We start from the raw sequence: 15,823 nt of genomic DNA on the forward strand, positions 1-15,823 counted from the left end.
GGAAAGACAGTCTCTATAATGCAAATGATATAATTTCCCATCTACATTTTATATTGAAAATGTTTTAATACAAATTATTACAGACTTGATCTAGTGCCCAGAACATTTTTTAGTCTTTCAAAAGCTTTGCACCAGAACTATCCATGTTGGAAATTTTTGCTTCCATTATCCCTGAAAGTACAGTGTGAGAGGTAGCAAATAAAAACACTGTTCAGAAGTGTAATATAATAAATTGTGATGTTGCTGTACCATCTGGTTCGGGTATTTTACAAAATTATGCATTTTGGAATTAATTTAATAATAATAAAAAAATCTATGTGTGGTGAAAAAAGTTTAAATCTTTGAAAGATACACCTTTGCTTTTCCTTAAGTTATACTGTCTCTTGATACATACGGTCAAGAGAAGGGGTCTCCAAGATACTGAAGGCTTATTAATGATTTTAAAGTAGCCACTCTGTATCTCTTCTAAAGGTTTCCTTGTTACCACAGACAGGGATAAGCTCCATGTACAGCTGGTACTGCTGGGTGCCATTCAGGAGCTGGCACTGACTACGTGGCAGCTTTTTGCTATTTTCTTAAAGGGGTAGTATCATGCAGTCATTTTGGGATGAAAACAGAAAAAGGGAAGGAGGATGGAAGGAGTGTAAAACAATTACTTCTAGAAGATAAAAGTGTACTAAAACTGTAACACTGAAAAAAAGGCAAGATAATCTTGCATTTACACTTGACGTAATGGCAGTAAACACACATTTCTAAAAACCTTTGGTAATAGAGTGGATTAACTGTTCATCTTTAGACTTTTTAAACCAGAGATAATAATACAATTTATTCTATGGCAATTAAGAAAATACTTCACGTCCTAAATAGTACGTCTCACTTTTAAGAAAAGAAAAAGCAGTAAATGTTTCTTTGAGCAAATTCCAGATATCCCAGTCTTTCTATTTAAGCCCAACTTCTGCGTTGCAAAGAACTACATTTATTGAGGCACCACTGTAATACAAGTACTACCACCTAGTAATTAAAAAAAAGCCTCACAAATGGAAGATACCAAAACCACTTGCTGAATCACATGCAAACTCAAATTTCAGCTGACAAAGTTATGCTGCATGCACAACTAACCCAATTTACATCTCCCAGACTGCTATTAATTATTTTTAGATGTAAGAGTATTGGGTATAAACTTATTTAGAACTGGCAGTAGTTTTAGTTGTATACCTGATCACATGCACCATAATATAAAGATATTGACATACCTATAAAATATATTATTAATTTGTTTCCGGATGTAAGCTCTTAGGCCTAAGAATTTCCCATATATTCTGTGGAGAGTTGTTTTAAGAAAATCTCTTTCACGAGGGTCTTCACTGTCAAAGAGCTCTAAAAGCTGCAAAGGGGAAAAGAAGAGATGTACTTTACTTGAATCTAATGCACTATAAAATAATTCTAGAGCTTGAAGTTAAACATTTTTTTACCTCACCTGTAATACAAACTTCTGATCAATATATTTCTTAGCTATATTAGGTTGGAAATCCGGAGATTCTAAAAACCTTAAGAAAAATTCATAAACAAGCTGAAAAAAAAAACAAGAAAAAATAGTATTAGTCTTTTAAACAAGGTATCATTTAATAGTTTATTACCAAAATTACTAATCAGTTGTTCAGAACTGCACTACATACAATCCATACCACACAGTAAAAGGTTTGGACTTGCTTTCCTGACAAAGTACAAGAACTTAAGGTTCTTTAAACTGCATTATAATTCTGCTGTGCTCCATCACTAGATTTAACTCAAATGACATACAGTAATCTAATACTCATCATGCCCAGAAGTACATGTTTTGAAAAGTCTCTGTTCTCGTCTGTTTGTCACAGGACCTCTAAAAGCTAGAACAGTGCCAGAGTCAGATCAAAGCATTCATAGCCACAAACTGAACTTCATTTAAAACCAAAGCAGTAACATCTGTACTGCAAGCAAGCCTCATCCTCCAATATACTACCTGATTTTATTTTTTTCAAAGATTACCAGCTTAAATTCAATAAATATTTTAAACATTGAAGAGAAATGTAACTGACTTGAGATAAACACACATCTAAACAATTTTGAGTCAACAAACAAGGACTTGAATTTAAAAATTTTTATAAGACTTCCTACTCTGTTTTAAATACCTGTAGATGAGGCCATGCAGCTTCTAAGGTTGGTTCATCTTCCTCTGGATCAAATTCTGCTCCCGTTGGATTGGAAGATGGTGGTAATGTTCGAAACATATTAACTGCAAACTGAAATCACATGTGTCCTTCAGAATTTTGAAACAAGCGAATGACTAAACAAAAAGACTTCCAAGTTGGTTTTGACTGAGAATTCCTTACATGGAACTATTTTAATTAATATTTGCAAAAATACAAGCTATGCAAGTTTAAATAATAATGAAGTACATTAATTTTTCTTTAAAGATTTCTAATTTGCAGAACACTTTTCTCTCTAAAGCACGAACCTACTGTAAGGACACGTTTTATGAAGATACTGCACTGATCTCTTTACACACACACACACACACACGTACGTTTTAAATCCTCGAGCAATTGTGTAAGAGGCTTTTAAAGAAACTTTTTAATATATACACTTTACAAGACATTGCAACAACTGGCAAAAATAGAAGTTAGAAGCAGAGATCCAGGACAATGGCTACCTTACCACTGCTCTTTGTAAATGTTACCAGTTTCACACCGTGGGTATACACAAAAGGCAACACTTCAAAAGTAATTTCTCCCTCCCCTTCTTAGTGGTATTTGCACACCGAGCAGGACGATCCACACATCTCAATCCTCTCATCTTTCACTTATCTGAATTCTCAAAACCCTGAAAACCATTTAGCATCCTCATGGAAATGGAGCAGACTACAAAAACAACAACAAATTGCCTTTCAAGTTGTTGATAAATACACACAGAGAAACTATTTTTGTGTTTCCAAGTGCTCGTCTAGACACACATTCATACTGTGTATGAAAACAAAGCAGTACTCTACAAACTGCTTCAACACAGGGAGTTTCAAAGGACATAGTAAGTACCTAATAAAAGACAAAAAACTCATTCATAGAATCCTAGAATATGCTGAGTTGGAAGAGATTCATCAGGATCATCAAGTCCAACTCCTGTCCCTGCATAGGACACCCCAAGAATCATACCATGTGCCTGAGAGCATCATCCAAACACTTCTTGAACTCAGGCAGGCTGTCATATGGACAGAAAACCTTTCTACAAGGTCCTGTTGTAGGCAAATAAACCTTATCAGTAAACATATGTAGCTTGAAATTTAAAAAAAGACTCAGAAATAATAACATTTCTATCCTTTTACACAAAGCATCTAACTGCAAACACAAAGTAAAACACATTTGTTGACTGAACTAAAAAATCTTACATGATTTTTGGGATGAATTCCACATGGATTCTCAAGAGTAACCTTACCTAGAATGGTACAAAGATTTAAAAGGTCTAAAGAGTCCTAAAGTCTTCACCTGAAAAGATAGCTAACAAAACCAGCTGGCTTCCCCATGGACACGAAAGGAACAACCAGCTAGCTAACTCAGATGGTTGTTTTCACACACCCCGAGGAGTTAATGATTAAAACTTTACTGAGTAAGTTGGAGGAAACAGGTTTCTGTGTGTGCCAGTAAGATATCCTGAAAAAGTCTTTTACCTGTATATGCAAGACAACTACTGAAAAGAGACTAATTTCTCAATTCCACTTGTAATCCAGAATATTAGGTAGGGCAAACTCTAGTAGGAGACAAACAAATTGCCAAGGAAGTAGAAAAATGTTATCTATTTAGCCATGCAAGCGTACCCAATAGAGACTTTCTTGTTCTATTTTGTCTATTAGTCATTATCAAGCCAGTACCAAGCAGTCTCAGGGTATTCTAGTATAGAAGAAAAAAAAAACAGAGATCAATTCAAACTGGTATATGATCCCATACTGCCTTTGCTACTTCAAACCAATTCTCAGAGACAAACGCCTCAGTCTTTCTCCAGCTTGAAGACATTGCAGAAACAATGAGAAGACTGACGAAAAAACCCATAGTGGGATACTGTCCTAACACTTCATAATGTTTCAGTATATTAGGCCCCATAAAGAAATTCTCTTAGGAGTTATTCCTGCTTACAACAGTAAATTCTGCTTTCAAGTACACAGAAAATTTTATGCTTTATACAATTACTAAGATATTTTAAAGTAAATTTTGGCAGACATTTGCTCACAATGAGAATGGTGGCTATGCTGAATGGAGATGTACATCCTGCACAAAACTGTTACCAAAACAGCTGCAGCTGGCTGCATGTAGCTTCCGTGTAAGGCACACATATACCCCGTTCCAAATATATACTACAAGTGCTGGACATGTACAAGAGCTGTCTATACACTGTTACTGATATTCTATTGCTGCAACAGATTAGATTTGTCTTTTGCTAATACTTAAGGGAAAATCTAAGAATACATTTCCCAAGTCTGGCAAAGTAAGAGTCAACAGGACAGAGAAACTGATTTCCCAGAAAAAGGAAAATTCTTTGCAAAAGGCTACATCACCAGGAGCAGCAGCAACTTCCAAAGACCCTTTTCAAGAAAGCCAATGCTCAGCTCAGCAAGCATGCCAGTACACAGCATCTCCAGGCCCAGATACAAAAAAATAGGTAAGCCCACTGGAACTTGCAATGTCATATTTGAGGAAGCAAAAGAACTTTTTTTTCTACTCCAGCATCAGAAAGGTTACTATGCTTGCAACAAGTGTATACTACAGCCCAATTTAAGGCAAAAGCCCTATAACCTACAAGTTTGAGTTTACTTAATAATGTAGCTGATAAGAATGCAAGGTCTACTCCAATATCACATGTAAAAATCTTTTATTTAGACCACAATTTCAGTCTTTGTCATTATCACATTTCATTGTAGATAATAATCACGTGCCACACACATTTTTCTTTTCTTCTCAGGTTTTACCGAGGTGGGTTTTTTGTTTGTTTGTAGTTTTTTTGGTAAGTTTTGTTAGTTTGGGGGTTTTTGTCTTTTTGTTTTTGTTGTGCCTTTTTTTTTTTTTTAATGGCATCAAAGCTGTCCTGCTGATAATTTGAAGAAAGCTTTGAAAGATTAAGCTGTCTCAGTTTAAATATGCTACTTTACAGAGGAATGATTCCACCCATCTCTGGTGAGATTCTGGGAAGAGCAACAGAATGTCATGTTTCTCTCTTCACATTCTGACTTTTTCTTGTTAACACCACCATTCACAGTTTAAAATAATGCTGTGAATTACCTATTAACTGGCAGGGTTAAGGAGCATATGTATGTGCTGTCCTGCCATCTCACATCTGACAGATGGCAGAGCAGACAGTGGGAGGCAGTATCAAACTGCATCACCTAAATCTGCAAGAATTACATCATATTGCCATGAAGGAAAACTCATGCTTCATGGTCTGTTTTTCTTCAGAATATTCCTTCATTTCAGCAACTAAGATACAAGTCTGATACAGACCAAGACTGGTATATCAGAGTAACTACTATTTAGAATCACAGAATCACTAAGGTTGAAAAAGACCTTCCAGATCAAGTCCAACCATCAGCCCTACACCCCTGTGACCACTAAACCATCTCCTGAAGCACCACATCTACCTGTTTTTTTAACACCTCCAGGGACAGTGACTCCACCACTTTCTTGGGCAGCCTGTTCCAATGTCTCACCATTCTTTCAGTGAAGAATTTTTTTTCTACTATCCATTCTGAACTTCTGGCACAACTTGACCCCATTCCCTCTGGTCCTATCACTAGTCACTAGGAAGAGGAGGCCAACACCACCTCACTACAACCTCCTTTCATGTAGAGAGCAATGAGGTTCCCCCTCAGCCTGCTCTTCTCCAGGCTGAACAGCTCCAGCTCCCTCAGCCTCTCCTCATAAGACCTGTTCTCCAGACCCCTAATCAGCCTAGTTGCCCTTCTCTGCACCCTCTCCAGCACCTCAATGTCCTTCATATCCTGCGGTGCCCAAAACTTCACGGTGCTCGAGGTTTGGCCTCAACAAGGCTGAATACAGTGGTAAGATCACCTCCCTGGTCCTGCTGGTCACGCCATTCCTGATGCAGGCCAGGATGCCATTGGCCTTTTTGGCCACCAGGGCCACACTGCTAGCTCATGTTCAGCCAGTTGTCAATCTTTATGTTCCCCTTTTCATAAACATAGACATCAAGTGACTAACAACCTCCAACCTCTTTTAAAAAAAATATGGTGAGAATGTACAATAATCAATGGTCTTCCAAGAAAACAAACCTAGGAAGGTTGGACCTGAAATTTAAAACTTGCTACCATTGTTAAGCAAATGGAAGAAGACTCAGTCTTTTCTAGATAACAGGCTCAGGCTCTCACTATAAAGAAGGAGAGGTCATGTAAAGTGTTTAGTATATTTTGTATTTTTTATTTTTGACAATATGAAATGCAAGAAGTTAAAACCTGAAGTCAGAACAATTAGTTCCATGAGCAGTGGAAGCAAGAAAGCCCCATTTGATCTATTTTGTGTTTTATACTTTTGACAAACAGAACACAAAACTGCCCAAATCAACATGCAGCATCTCTTGGTGAAGATATAACCTTGAAGATCTCTTGTCTAGTAAACCACTGAAATTTAGGAAAACTGCTGATAACTTAGTATCAGCAAGATAATCTACCTGTCAAACAGGTGATCTTTCTCCTAGTCTTTTGGCCAAACAGACAAGACACAAACTGCAAAGCTTAATTTCCTCTAAAGCCAAATTCCCACAGAAGTACTAAGTAAACACAGCGTAACTTTAACACATGCCTTCCCCAGCTCCCCCTCCCCCCACAAAATCCCACAACCCTCCCCAATTTGTTATAATTGAGTCTTCATGAAAACTGGGCTACTGTGTCAAAATTATCTGTGCTTTTAGCACTGACAACACTTGACACCAAGGGACATAACTTACAAGGATGGGAGAACAGAAAAGGAAAAGCAAAACTTGCATTTTTAATGCTTCAGAGAGATGTCTGCTGTAATGGCAGTTAGGCACCCTGGTTTTGGTGGCCCATTTTGTGTAGCATGGGAGAATATTTTCAGACAAATAAGCATCAGAGATACCATTACACATCCTCCCCTCTGCTGAGCAGCCTGAGTGAAGCCTGACACGAACAGTCCTGAATGTTAAGGTACATGATCTGAAAGTCTGTGACTTCTCTATTCATGTGAATAACACTATCCCCATAGCTAAATAAAGCCACAAGTAGTAGACTTTTGTTCACAGTAATATCTTATTCTAGATCAAAGACCCAAGTAAAAAAAAAACCAAACAAAAAAACACACCCACAAAACTCTAAAAGAAAAAAAATAAATCACCCTCCCATGTGTATAACTGGGTAATTATTTTTGCATAATGCATGAAAAGTTGCAGTGAAAACTGCTTCAGTTGCTGAAAATACCTAGTTATAAAATTAGATCTGTTCCTCAATAATTTTATAAGCAATATTAGCCTATATGCTTAACAAAAACGCTAATTCATCATCCACAATTACTGTTTCAACACCATCCCTACAGAAATCATTCTAAGCACTACAGAAATAAGTAAGCCATATTTATTCAAGCTTTTGATCTCCTTCCTTCTCAGAACACTACAACCCTGGACCTCCACCTGCAGTACTGCCCTAGCCTCCTCTCAGCTCTCTTCACTACCCCCTGGCTGGCTAGCCGTGGAAGTATTTGTATTGATGTTGACTTTCATAGTCCCACTTCAAACAAAAGCAATTCAGGTATTAGCCATCCTTTCCTGAGATGGAAAGTGGCATCAATTTGGGTCTGTATTATATGTAGCTAGCAATTCTCAAAGTTCTAAAAAAATAATACCCTACATGTCTGTGCTTCTGAAAAAACTAAATTTATCATCTACAAGAATAATTCAGACATGTGACTATGTGTCTTACAGTTTTGAGAAGAGGTAAGCTCCTGGTCTGAGGCTTATCAATCCAACCGTACTGTATTATACCTGAGACATAGAAATTATTATATATGCACTTAATAAAAACATTTCCTTTCCCATCACATCTTAAAAATGTGAAAGGAATTTGAGGGTGATATCAGCTGGATCTTGAGGAAAAACAGGAATAAACTCTTGGTTCACTCCGGAGAATACCATGAAATCAATTTTAGAAATTTATTTGAAAAGGAGACTTGTAACATTTAAAAACTGAACTAAGACACTACATGAATATATAGCTGAAAGAGAAAATCTTATTATAAATTAGCCCAGGACACCTGAAGGAAAAAAAAGGATGAGGATGGAGTGGATTATGAAGAATACACAAGAAGAAGTTGATAAAGCAGATGCTTCTCTTGTCAGAATGAATGACAATTTGAAGCAACTGAAAAGGAAATTATTGTTTTTATTATTATTATTATTATTCACATAACTTGTGAAATTCATTGCCCTTAGTGTTTGGCTTAAATAATACACTAAAAAACTAAAAGACTATACATACACACATATATATGCATGTATATCTATATATACTCATACATAAATGAGTAACCTCAAATTGTGAGGATTAACAGAATGGCACAGAAAGGTCACAATTCCTACACCAACTCCACAATCTTTCCAAATGAAAACCACCCTCAAATCCCAATAAAATTTTACTGAAAACACAATTCCTTATTAATGTAATTCAATGGCAGTATCATCACACAATTTACCAATTTCTCTTGGAAGAGTCTTAAAGTACATAAAGACATAAGATTTATTTTTCCTTAAAATTCACACAATCAACTCACAGCCACTACTACAACTTAGCAAAAGTACATCAACACATACATGCCTGAAATAAAGAAGCCGATAATATTACTGCAGGAAGAATACAGGTGCTTCAAAACAGATGATCAAAAGCAAACTGTTCCATAAAAGCAGCCTGAAAATATTGCTAGCTCAATCTAACATCAAAATACTAGTCCAGGTGTCCCCACTGACAGTGTCAACTGCAGTGCTGTTTAAGTCCCATGCAAGGAAAACCTGCATCCTTCAGAACCCTGCACATAAAACGCATTTTAAATTCCCCAAAAGAACTGTCAAACAGATGCTGTGTGCCCTCAGCAAAATACTGATGATTAAGACAGCAGCCAAATTCTGCACCAAGATTTATTAAACTGATCAAAGAGCAAACTTTATTACCATTAAATGCATTTGAAAGTGAAGAAAGTAAATATTCTCTTAAGCCAAATGTATTCTGGTCATAATGTTTGAGGGAGGAAGATAATGCAGGCTCATAAGGCAAAAGTTATTAAATTAAAACAGTTAAGACTTATTATGCAAACACTAATGTCTGACATAGATATTTAAGAACCCATTGTGAACTGTATTTTACTGAAATGCAGTCTCATCAAGCTTATTCTCCTTCGTAACTGCCCCTTCATCAATCAATTTCAAGTTTTCCAAAACAAGCAATCAGTCAGCAAACCCAGAGATAAAAGTAAGCTATCAAGACATGGGAAAAGCCATGATCACAGATCTCCTCAACCGTTCTCAATGCTTTGTATACCTGCTTGACATCTGGAGTTACACACAATACTCATATACTCAGAAGTTCTCATGAAAAAAACTTCAGTAAAAACTTACAGCTGATTTAGAACAAGCAATTTTCAGAATAAGCAACATCTTTCATACTATAAATCTTCAGAATCTTTGAAGAAGCTTCAAAGTCTCTGATTTGGCAGGAGGACTTCAAAATTTGACTGAGTCCATAGCTGTGTTAAAGATGCACTGTTCTTTTATTCCGTCTGAAAATTCACCTCAAATTTGTCTCAGGAAAAATCACTGTGTCACACACGATCAGGAGTTTCTGGTAGGTTTAGTAGTAACTATTTGAAAAGATGCTTTTTGTTCTCAGTACATTGCAGACAACAGCTACAGACCTCAACCCACAACTGCTACTCCAGGCAACTCCTGTCTAGTCTCACAATGAGAGCTGAAAGACTCTCTTGCCATTTCATGGCCGTCTCCTCTGGAGTGGACATATACAAAACAGAAAGCTAAACCAGGTCTGTCTAGCTAGGATTTGGAGAGTAAGCAGGGAGAAACAACACAGGTCTGAACATCTGCTTGTTCCAGAAGAACCCTTACCTGCCATCCTGTGTACTAAGTAAGGTCTGACTCATTCTCACCTCTGAATACAGAATAAAATTAATCACTGGCACTGAATAGATTTATATAAGATTAAATGTCAAACTTGCTCAGGTGGCTGTAATTCTAATCTTCTCAATTTTTTTCAAATGTACAGTTTTACAATCTACATTTTTTTTTAACAGCTAAATTATTTAACTTTCCTCCTTATTTTTATAACTACCCATTCAAAAAAAGATTTGTGGGGAAAAAAGGCCATGCCCACAACATTATTTTTAAAGACAAGATTCTATTTTTACCAACTTATACCATAATTGACTTCTGCTTCATATCTATTGAGTTTCTGTCTTACAAAGAAGAGGAATCAACACTAGCAATGGGACTTTAAAGCACTGTTACAATACCATTTAGCAGATGTGTAAACATAGTTGAAGTTTTTGAAGATTTCAGTAAGTTTTCTAAAGATAAATCAATACAGATGAAGAAGCAACAGTGAATCAAAAAATTGAAAATAGTTTTCATTGTTAAATCACTTACCATATGTACTACTTCAGGGTAAATAGGTTCTGTTATCACATTGCGATTGTGTGTGATGTATTCTACCATTTCACTTAAAGCTGCTCGTTTTACTTCCTTCCACTTTAGGTCACTTAGTGGATCAGAAACAAAGTCAAAAAGTACACAACATTGTCGTAACTTCTGGATAAAAAGCTTTTCTTGATCAGCAGGAGGAACATCTGAAAAGTGAGAATATTTGGTTTTGAGTTATACTGTAGTGGCCTTTACTTTTCTCCCCATTTTTATGTCCCAAAACACAGGCATGTGTTTATAAACACATTTATAAACGTTCATATGTTGACACATTAAAATACCTCCTATGGTTAACATTTCAAAGGTTATAGAACAGAAGTTATGCTTTTTAAATTCTACAGAGCTTTAGCCTTGATGCCACAAAATTCTCACTGTTCGCTTAAGTAATCTCTTGAGCAGTTAAGATGACTGATGCATGTGAAATTACAGCATATGCAGCAAAAGATCCTTATACACAGCAAAAACTTTCAGGATCAGGACCTTAACTTTCAATACTTAGAAAATACTAAAGTAACTGGCCAGAAGTAAAGAAAGCAATACCATATTTTGACAGCAGCAAAAAATTAAAGCACAATTAAAACGGCAACATAACTACAGTAGTAAGCTTAAGACAAGAAATGTGAACATACCACACAAAGTCTGCCTAAATTAACACCGTAACTCATTTTATGTTTCTCCATAATGAGCTTTTTATTGTCAGATAGTAACTGCTAAGACATTAGCGGCATGTTGAAAAAAAGACTAAGACTAGATTGCCTTGTAAACATTTCTGCCATTTACTCCCACTTCTTCCAGCTGATGGCTCATCCTTTTCCTTAGAGTATCATAAAATGCCAAAATTTCCTTAAACACAATCAGCAAGAAATACCACCAAACAATGTAATTCAAGTGGTACTACTGAATACACACACACAACCTAAGACATGCACATACAATAAACTGCACTTGGATAACAACAGTCCAGTTGCTAAGTTAAATACAATGAGCTGCTCTCCATTAAGTGCCTGACAAACTTCTTAAGATAACAAAGAACTTCTTTCCCCCAGAGAAGCTGCTTTCAAAAGTACTTTTGTCATATTAAACCTGGAGGATGTACTGGTGTAAAGCAGCTGGCGCTTTTTTTTTTTTTTAAGTTTTGTACCTTGAATTGCTCTGAAGATTGATTCCAGAAAAAAGCAGCACTGTAAAGTCATAGCCTTGAAGAAGGTACAGAACCAAACGCAGCACACATGAAAGAAACGACAACCAGTTACAGACTTGGGTGTCACCAAGAGACCTTGGAGAGTGAAGACTTAAAAAACTAGAAAGAAGGTGCTTTATTACAAGTTTTCCTAAGTAGAACAACTTTTCAGCAAATAAACAATAATTCCTGTCCAGTGTTGTGAACATGTTGAGAGGACTTCAAGACACACATTTTTTGTACCTGAATACACATACTTTTGTTTGTTTGAATTAATAATTATAGCAAATAATAATTTTTCTTGGAAAAAGAGAGTATTTAGAGTAGTTTACATACTGAAAGCCAGCCAAATTTATGACCTGAAAATTTCAGAGTAAAATGTCTCAGATCTACAAAGTGTTTGGGAGTGGTCACCTTTTCCCAATTAATTGTAAAATGGAAAGTGGTTCAATGTGAAAGCATAACAACACATTTTTACTTAGGGATACTGTGCTATGAATGTGTAACTCCAAAAAATCCAAAGCCTAAATAGAGGTTATAATCATACAAGTAATGGACATACATTTACAGTGGTTTTATAATACACTAATCTGAAAGGAAAGGAAGAATTAAAGCAATAATTACTAATAAATTCAGAATTTAAAGATTAACCACTAAGTGAGTCAAGTAACACCCTCACAAGGAAAGCCACCTCTCTCATAATTTATTTTGAAGCGGCTTAACTATTGTAAGCACCTCAGGCATCACTGTTATTCTAGAAGATAGAGGTGCTCTTTAGAAATAACAGGTTCTCAGTCTGTGTAAGGAACTGTGTTTTGTTTGTTTGGATTTTCACACCCTTTCAGAGAGTTCATCAACAGCTTTCAAGTGTCCAGATCTCAAATCTCGTGTTGTACTTGTCTGGAGTACTTGCCATCAAATCAAGCTAATCCCTGCTTTTAAGGTTTGAAGATACTGTTTCAGTACAACAGAAAATAAAAGGTGGCTAAGAAGCTGAACTGAGCCAGACCAATTTTTGTGCAGAGAGTGTATGCACATCTGCAAAGCAACTCTGAAATGCCCTGAAAAGTCACCGATCCTCATCCAAATGCCCACAACTATCTGGCTACATTCTTTCATTAAATGCATGGTGACTCCTACATCCATTTCCACTTCAATTAAGCAATAATCCCAACATCCAATTGCTGAAGTTAACTGACATACGTGAAGAGACTGCCATTAGGTAAAAGTTTCCATAACTGTGCAACTGTGGTGCTTTGTTCCCAACGACCATGTAAAGGTCACAGTTATTCAGCAGCAACTCCTTACAATTATTCTAAAACTAACATTTGGCACTATCTACTTAGCAATGTCTAAAAAGCAAAACAAAACAAAACACAACCCCCAATACCAAAACAAACAAAAAAACCTAAAAAGCAAATAAAACCCCCATACACCCCTGTCCCATTTGCTAGCCACTAGTGACATCATTTTCACAGAATTTATTGCTCAACAGTAGCACTACTATAACCTAAAGACTCTTCAATACAAACACCTTGATCAGTAATCACACTTTAAATGAGTACTGTTTCTGGTCTTATACTGGAGCAGGAGCATCGTTTTTCAGAATCACAAAGAATTTCAGTTTTATGTTTGGATTTGATGTCCAGCAATTCCTGATGCTGCGTTACACAAACAGTGCAATGGCATATTTTATGCCTAAATCTGCATTACTTATCCTACTGTCCTTTTTTTTGTGAAATTGCAAAATACACTAGAAAAAGTCTCAAATTAAGGTAGTTAATATTGGTAGCAAGATACACCTCTGGGCCTGAGGCATCACCTTTTTGTTTTGTTTAGGTTTTTCAGAACTTCCATCCTTTCAATCCCAGGATAACTGTTAGACCCAACTTAGAAAAGCCACTACACTACTGATAAAGAAATAACAATTCGCTTTAAAATTTTCAACATCATCTTAGACTGTGACCTTGCCACATTATCTTGCTGATAGGTATAAAGTACGTTTCTTGCCATTGTGTAATTGATACCAGTCATGTTTTAATTATCAGATTAACTATACTAGTATCTCACTCTCTGAACAGCAGCACTTTCAGTCCATATCTCGGTTTGAAACAGCCAGGGAAAGACAAGATACTCAGTTACCAACTACTTTAGCAGAACACAAGATGATTGGCTGTAAAATCAAACATTTAAACAGCCAACTTTGTAGAAAAACTGATTCCTTTAAAGCTTCAGGTATGTCTTCAGCCATTCTTACTGCTAGTTAAAGGTAAATGAGCTCACTGGATACCAACTGTTCACACCACCAAGTGTCCTCCCTCCATCCCTGTTTGCTTCTCAGCCAGAATGTGGCATCTTTCTGCACCCAGGACAGACTATACCAACCTGAGAAACAACCTTTTTTTAAAATTATCATAAGTACAGCACAGCTAAAGAGCTAAAATATAGTTATATTCTAACAAATTTAGATTTTTCTGTCTTCATATTAAACAAATTTTGACTGTTTTAAGAAAACTAGAACAAGGAAAAGTAAAAACAAAAAAATTGAAGTTCAGTGTTTTCCAATTTAAGTGCCTGAACATACGCTCAGTATTACATAATACATTAATATTTTTGCATTGTAGAACTGTAGAGCTTTTCTCTGGTTAACATTTATTTCACGTTCCTTCAAATATAAAAACTACATTTTTAGTTTTTCATTGTAAATGTGGCATCACAGGCCAGGCAGGGTAAGTAGGTGACCCAGAGATGTCACATGGAACAGATGTTTTCTAGTACAGATTGGAAATGAAATAAAGCTTGTAGTTTCAAGTTTTTCAGGCATGTCCTGACAGGAGGAACAGTTGATACAATTTTACCACAAAACACAATTTGTGGTCAGTAAAACTCACTATTGTTACATCATTTTGAAAGCAGAAAACAAGAGACATGGTCAATAGTTTGCAGAAAACACATACAGTAGATAAAACACATCACAATTGTCTGAGCACTTTCTTGCTTATATATAAAGACCATAGGTACCAGTTTTGCTTGGTTGACAGCTCCCCATTTCACTAATAGAAACCCAGGGTTTTTTTCCTTTAAACTATCAGACCCATTACTACCAGACTATGTACACACACACCAGTAAAAAAAATTCCTCTAATTTTAAACAGGCAGCTAGACCTTCACATACAGAAACACAGTTAAAGAATACAGAGACCACCATGTAGAAGAGAAAGATTATGTGCAGAACAAGGTCATAGCAGAGAAACCTTACAAATCATGTGCTAAAAGTAACTGCTTCCTTAACACACTGGTGTAGGGCAGAGGTCTGAGAAGGGAATGTGACTTCTGCTTGCAAGTAGATGATACCTCTTAAGAAATGTGTCTGCAAACCTACAGACAGACTAGGGATTTTAACAATAAGGAAAAACAACATTTAACTGTGAACTAGGGTGCTACCCAGAACTTATCAAGCATATATAGAACATGGGCCCTTTCTGCTGGTCAAAAGCAAGTAGCAGCATATTTAAAATCTTATGTCCACTAGAAAAGCAAGCACATCAAAGCTTCAGTGAAACTCTGTAATTTGCACTATGCAGTTGTAGTTCATCATGAGGGATCAGTATCTTGCAATGCATTTTCTTAGATGTTTCAGTTGATAGTGCCTTGGCAGCATTTTTTCAAAGCCTAAGAAGCAGAATTCAGTATCTGGAGTAAGAGAAATGGAAATCACTAGACATGAAGGCAGAGGGACTGCAAAGCACTGGAAAAAGGACATGATCTGTTCAAATATGGATTTACCAGAATTAGCACTCGTTCCAGAACTATCAAATCCTTAAAAAGAACCTAAAACAATTACATAACATTGGAAAGATCACAAAAGACTGTCTTACATTTGAAAAAATTCCATTCCTG

General features: G+C 36.3%; 1 protein-coding gene across 2 annotated transcripts in view; it reads right to left on the reverse strand.

Moving 5' to 3' along the window:
- Positions 1-15,823, reverse strand: part of PPP2R5C (protein phosphatase 2, regulatory subunit B', gamma) — a 48,980-nt gene that overhangs the window by 17,030 nt on the left and 16,127 nt on the right. For both annotated transcript variants that reach the window (XM_009998002.1, XM_009998003.1), the window contains exons 2-5: positions 10,690-10,889; positions 2,166-2,276; positions 1,478-1,570; positions 1,254-1,384 (exon numbers count right to left, since the gene is read on the reverse strand). In XM_009998002.1, the coding sequence (XP_009996304.1) occupies positions 1,254-1,384; positions 1,478-1,570; positions 2,166-2,276; positions 10,690-10,889 (535 nt within the window). The remainder of the gene's footprint in view (positions 1-1,253; positions 1,385-1,477; positions 1,571-2,165; positions 2,277-10,689; positions 10,890-15,823) is intronic.

The sequence above is a fragment of the Chaetura pelagica genome, unplaced genomic scaffold (genome assembly GCF_000747805.2).
Source record: "Chaetura pelagica isolate M959 unplaced genomic scaffold, ChaPel_1.0 scaffold354, whole genome shotgun sequence".
Lineage (NCBI taxonomy): Eukaryota > Metazoa > Chordata > Aves > Apodiformes > Apodidae > Chaetura > Chaetura pelagica.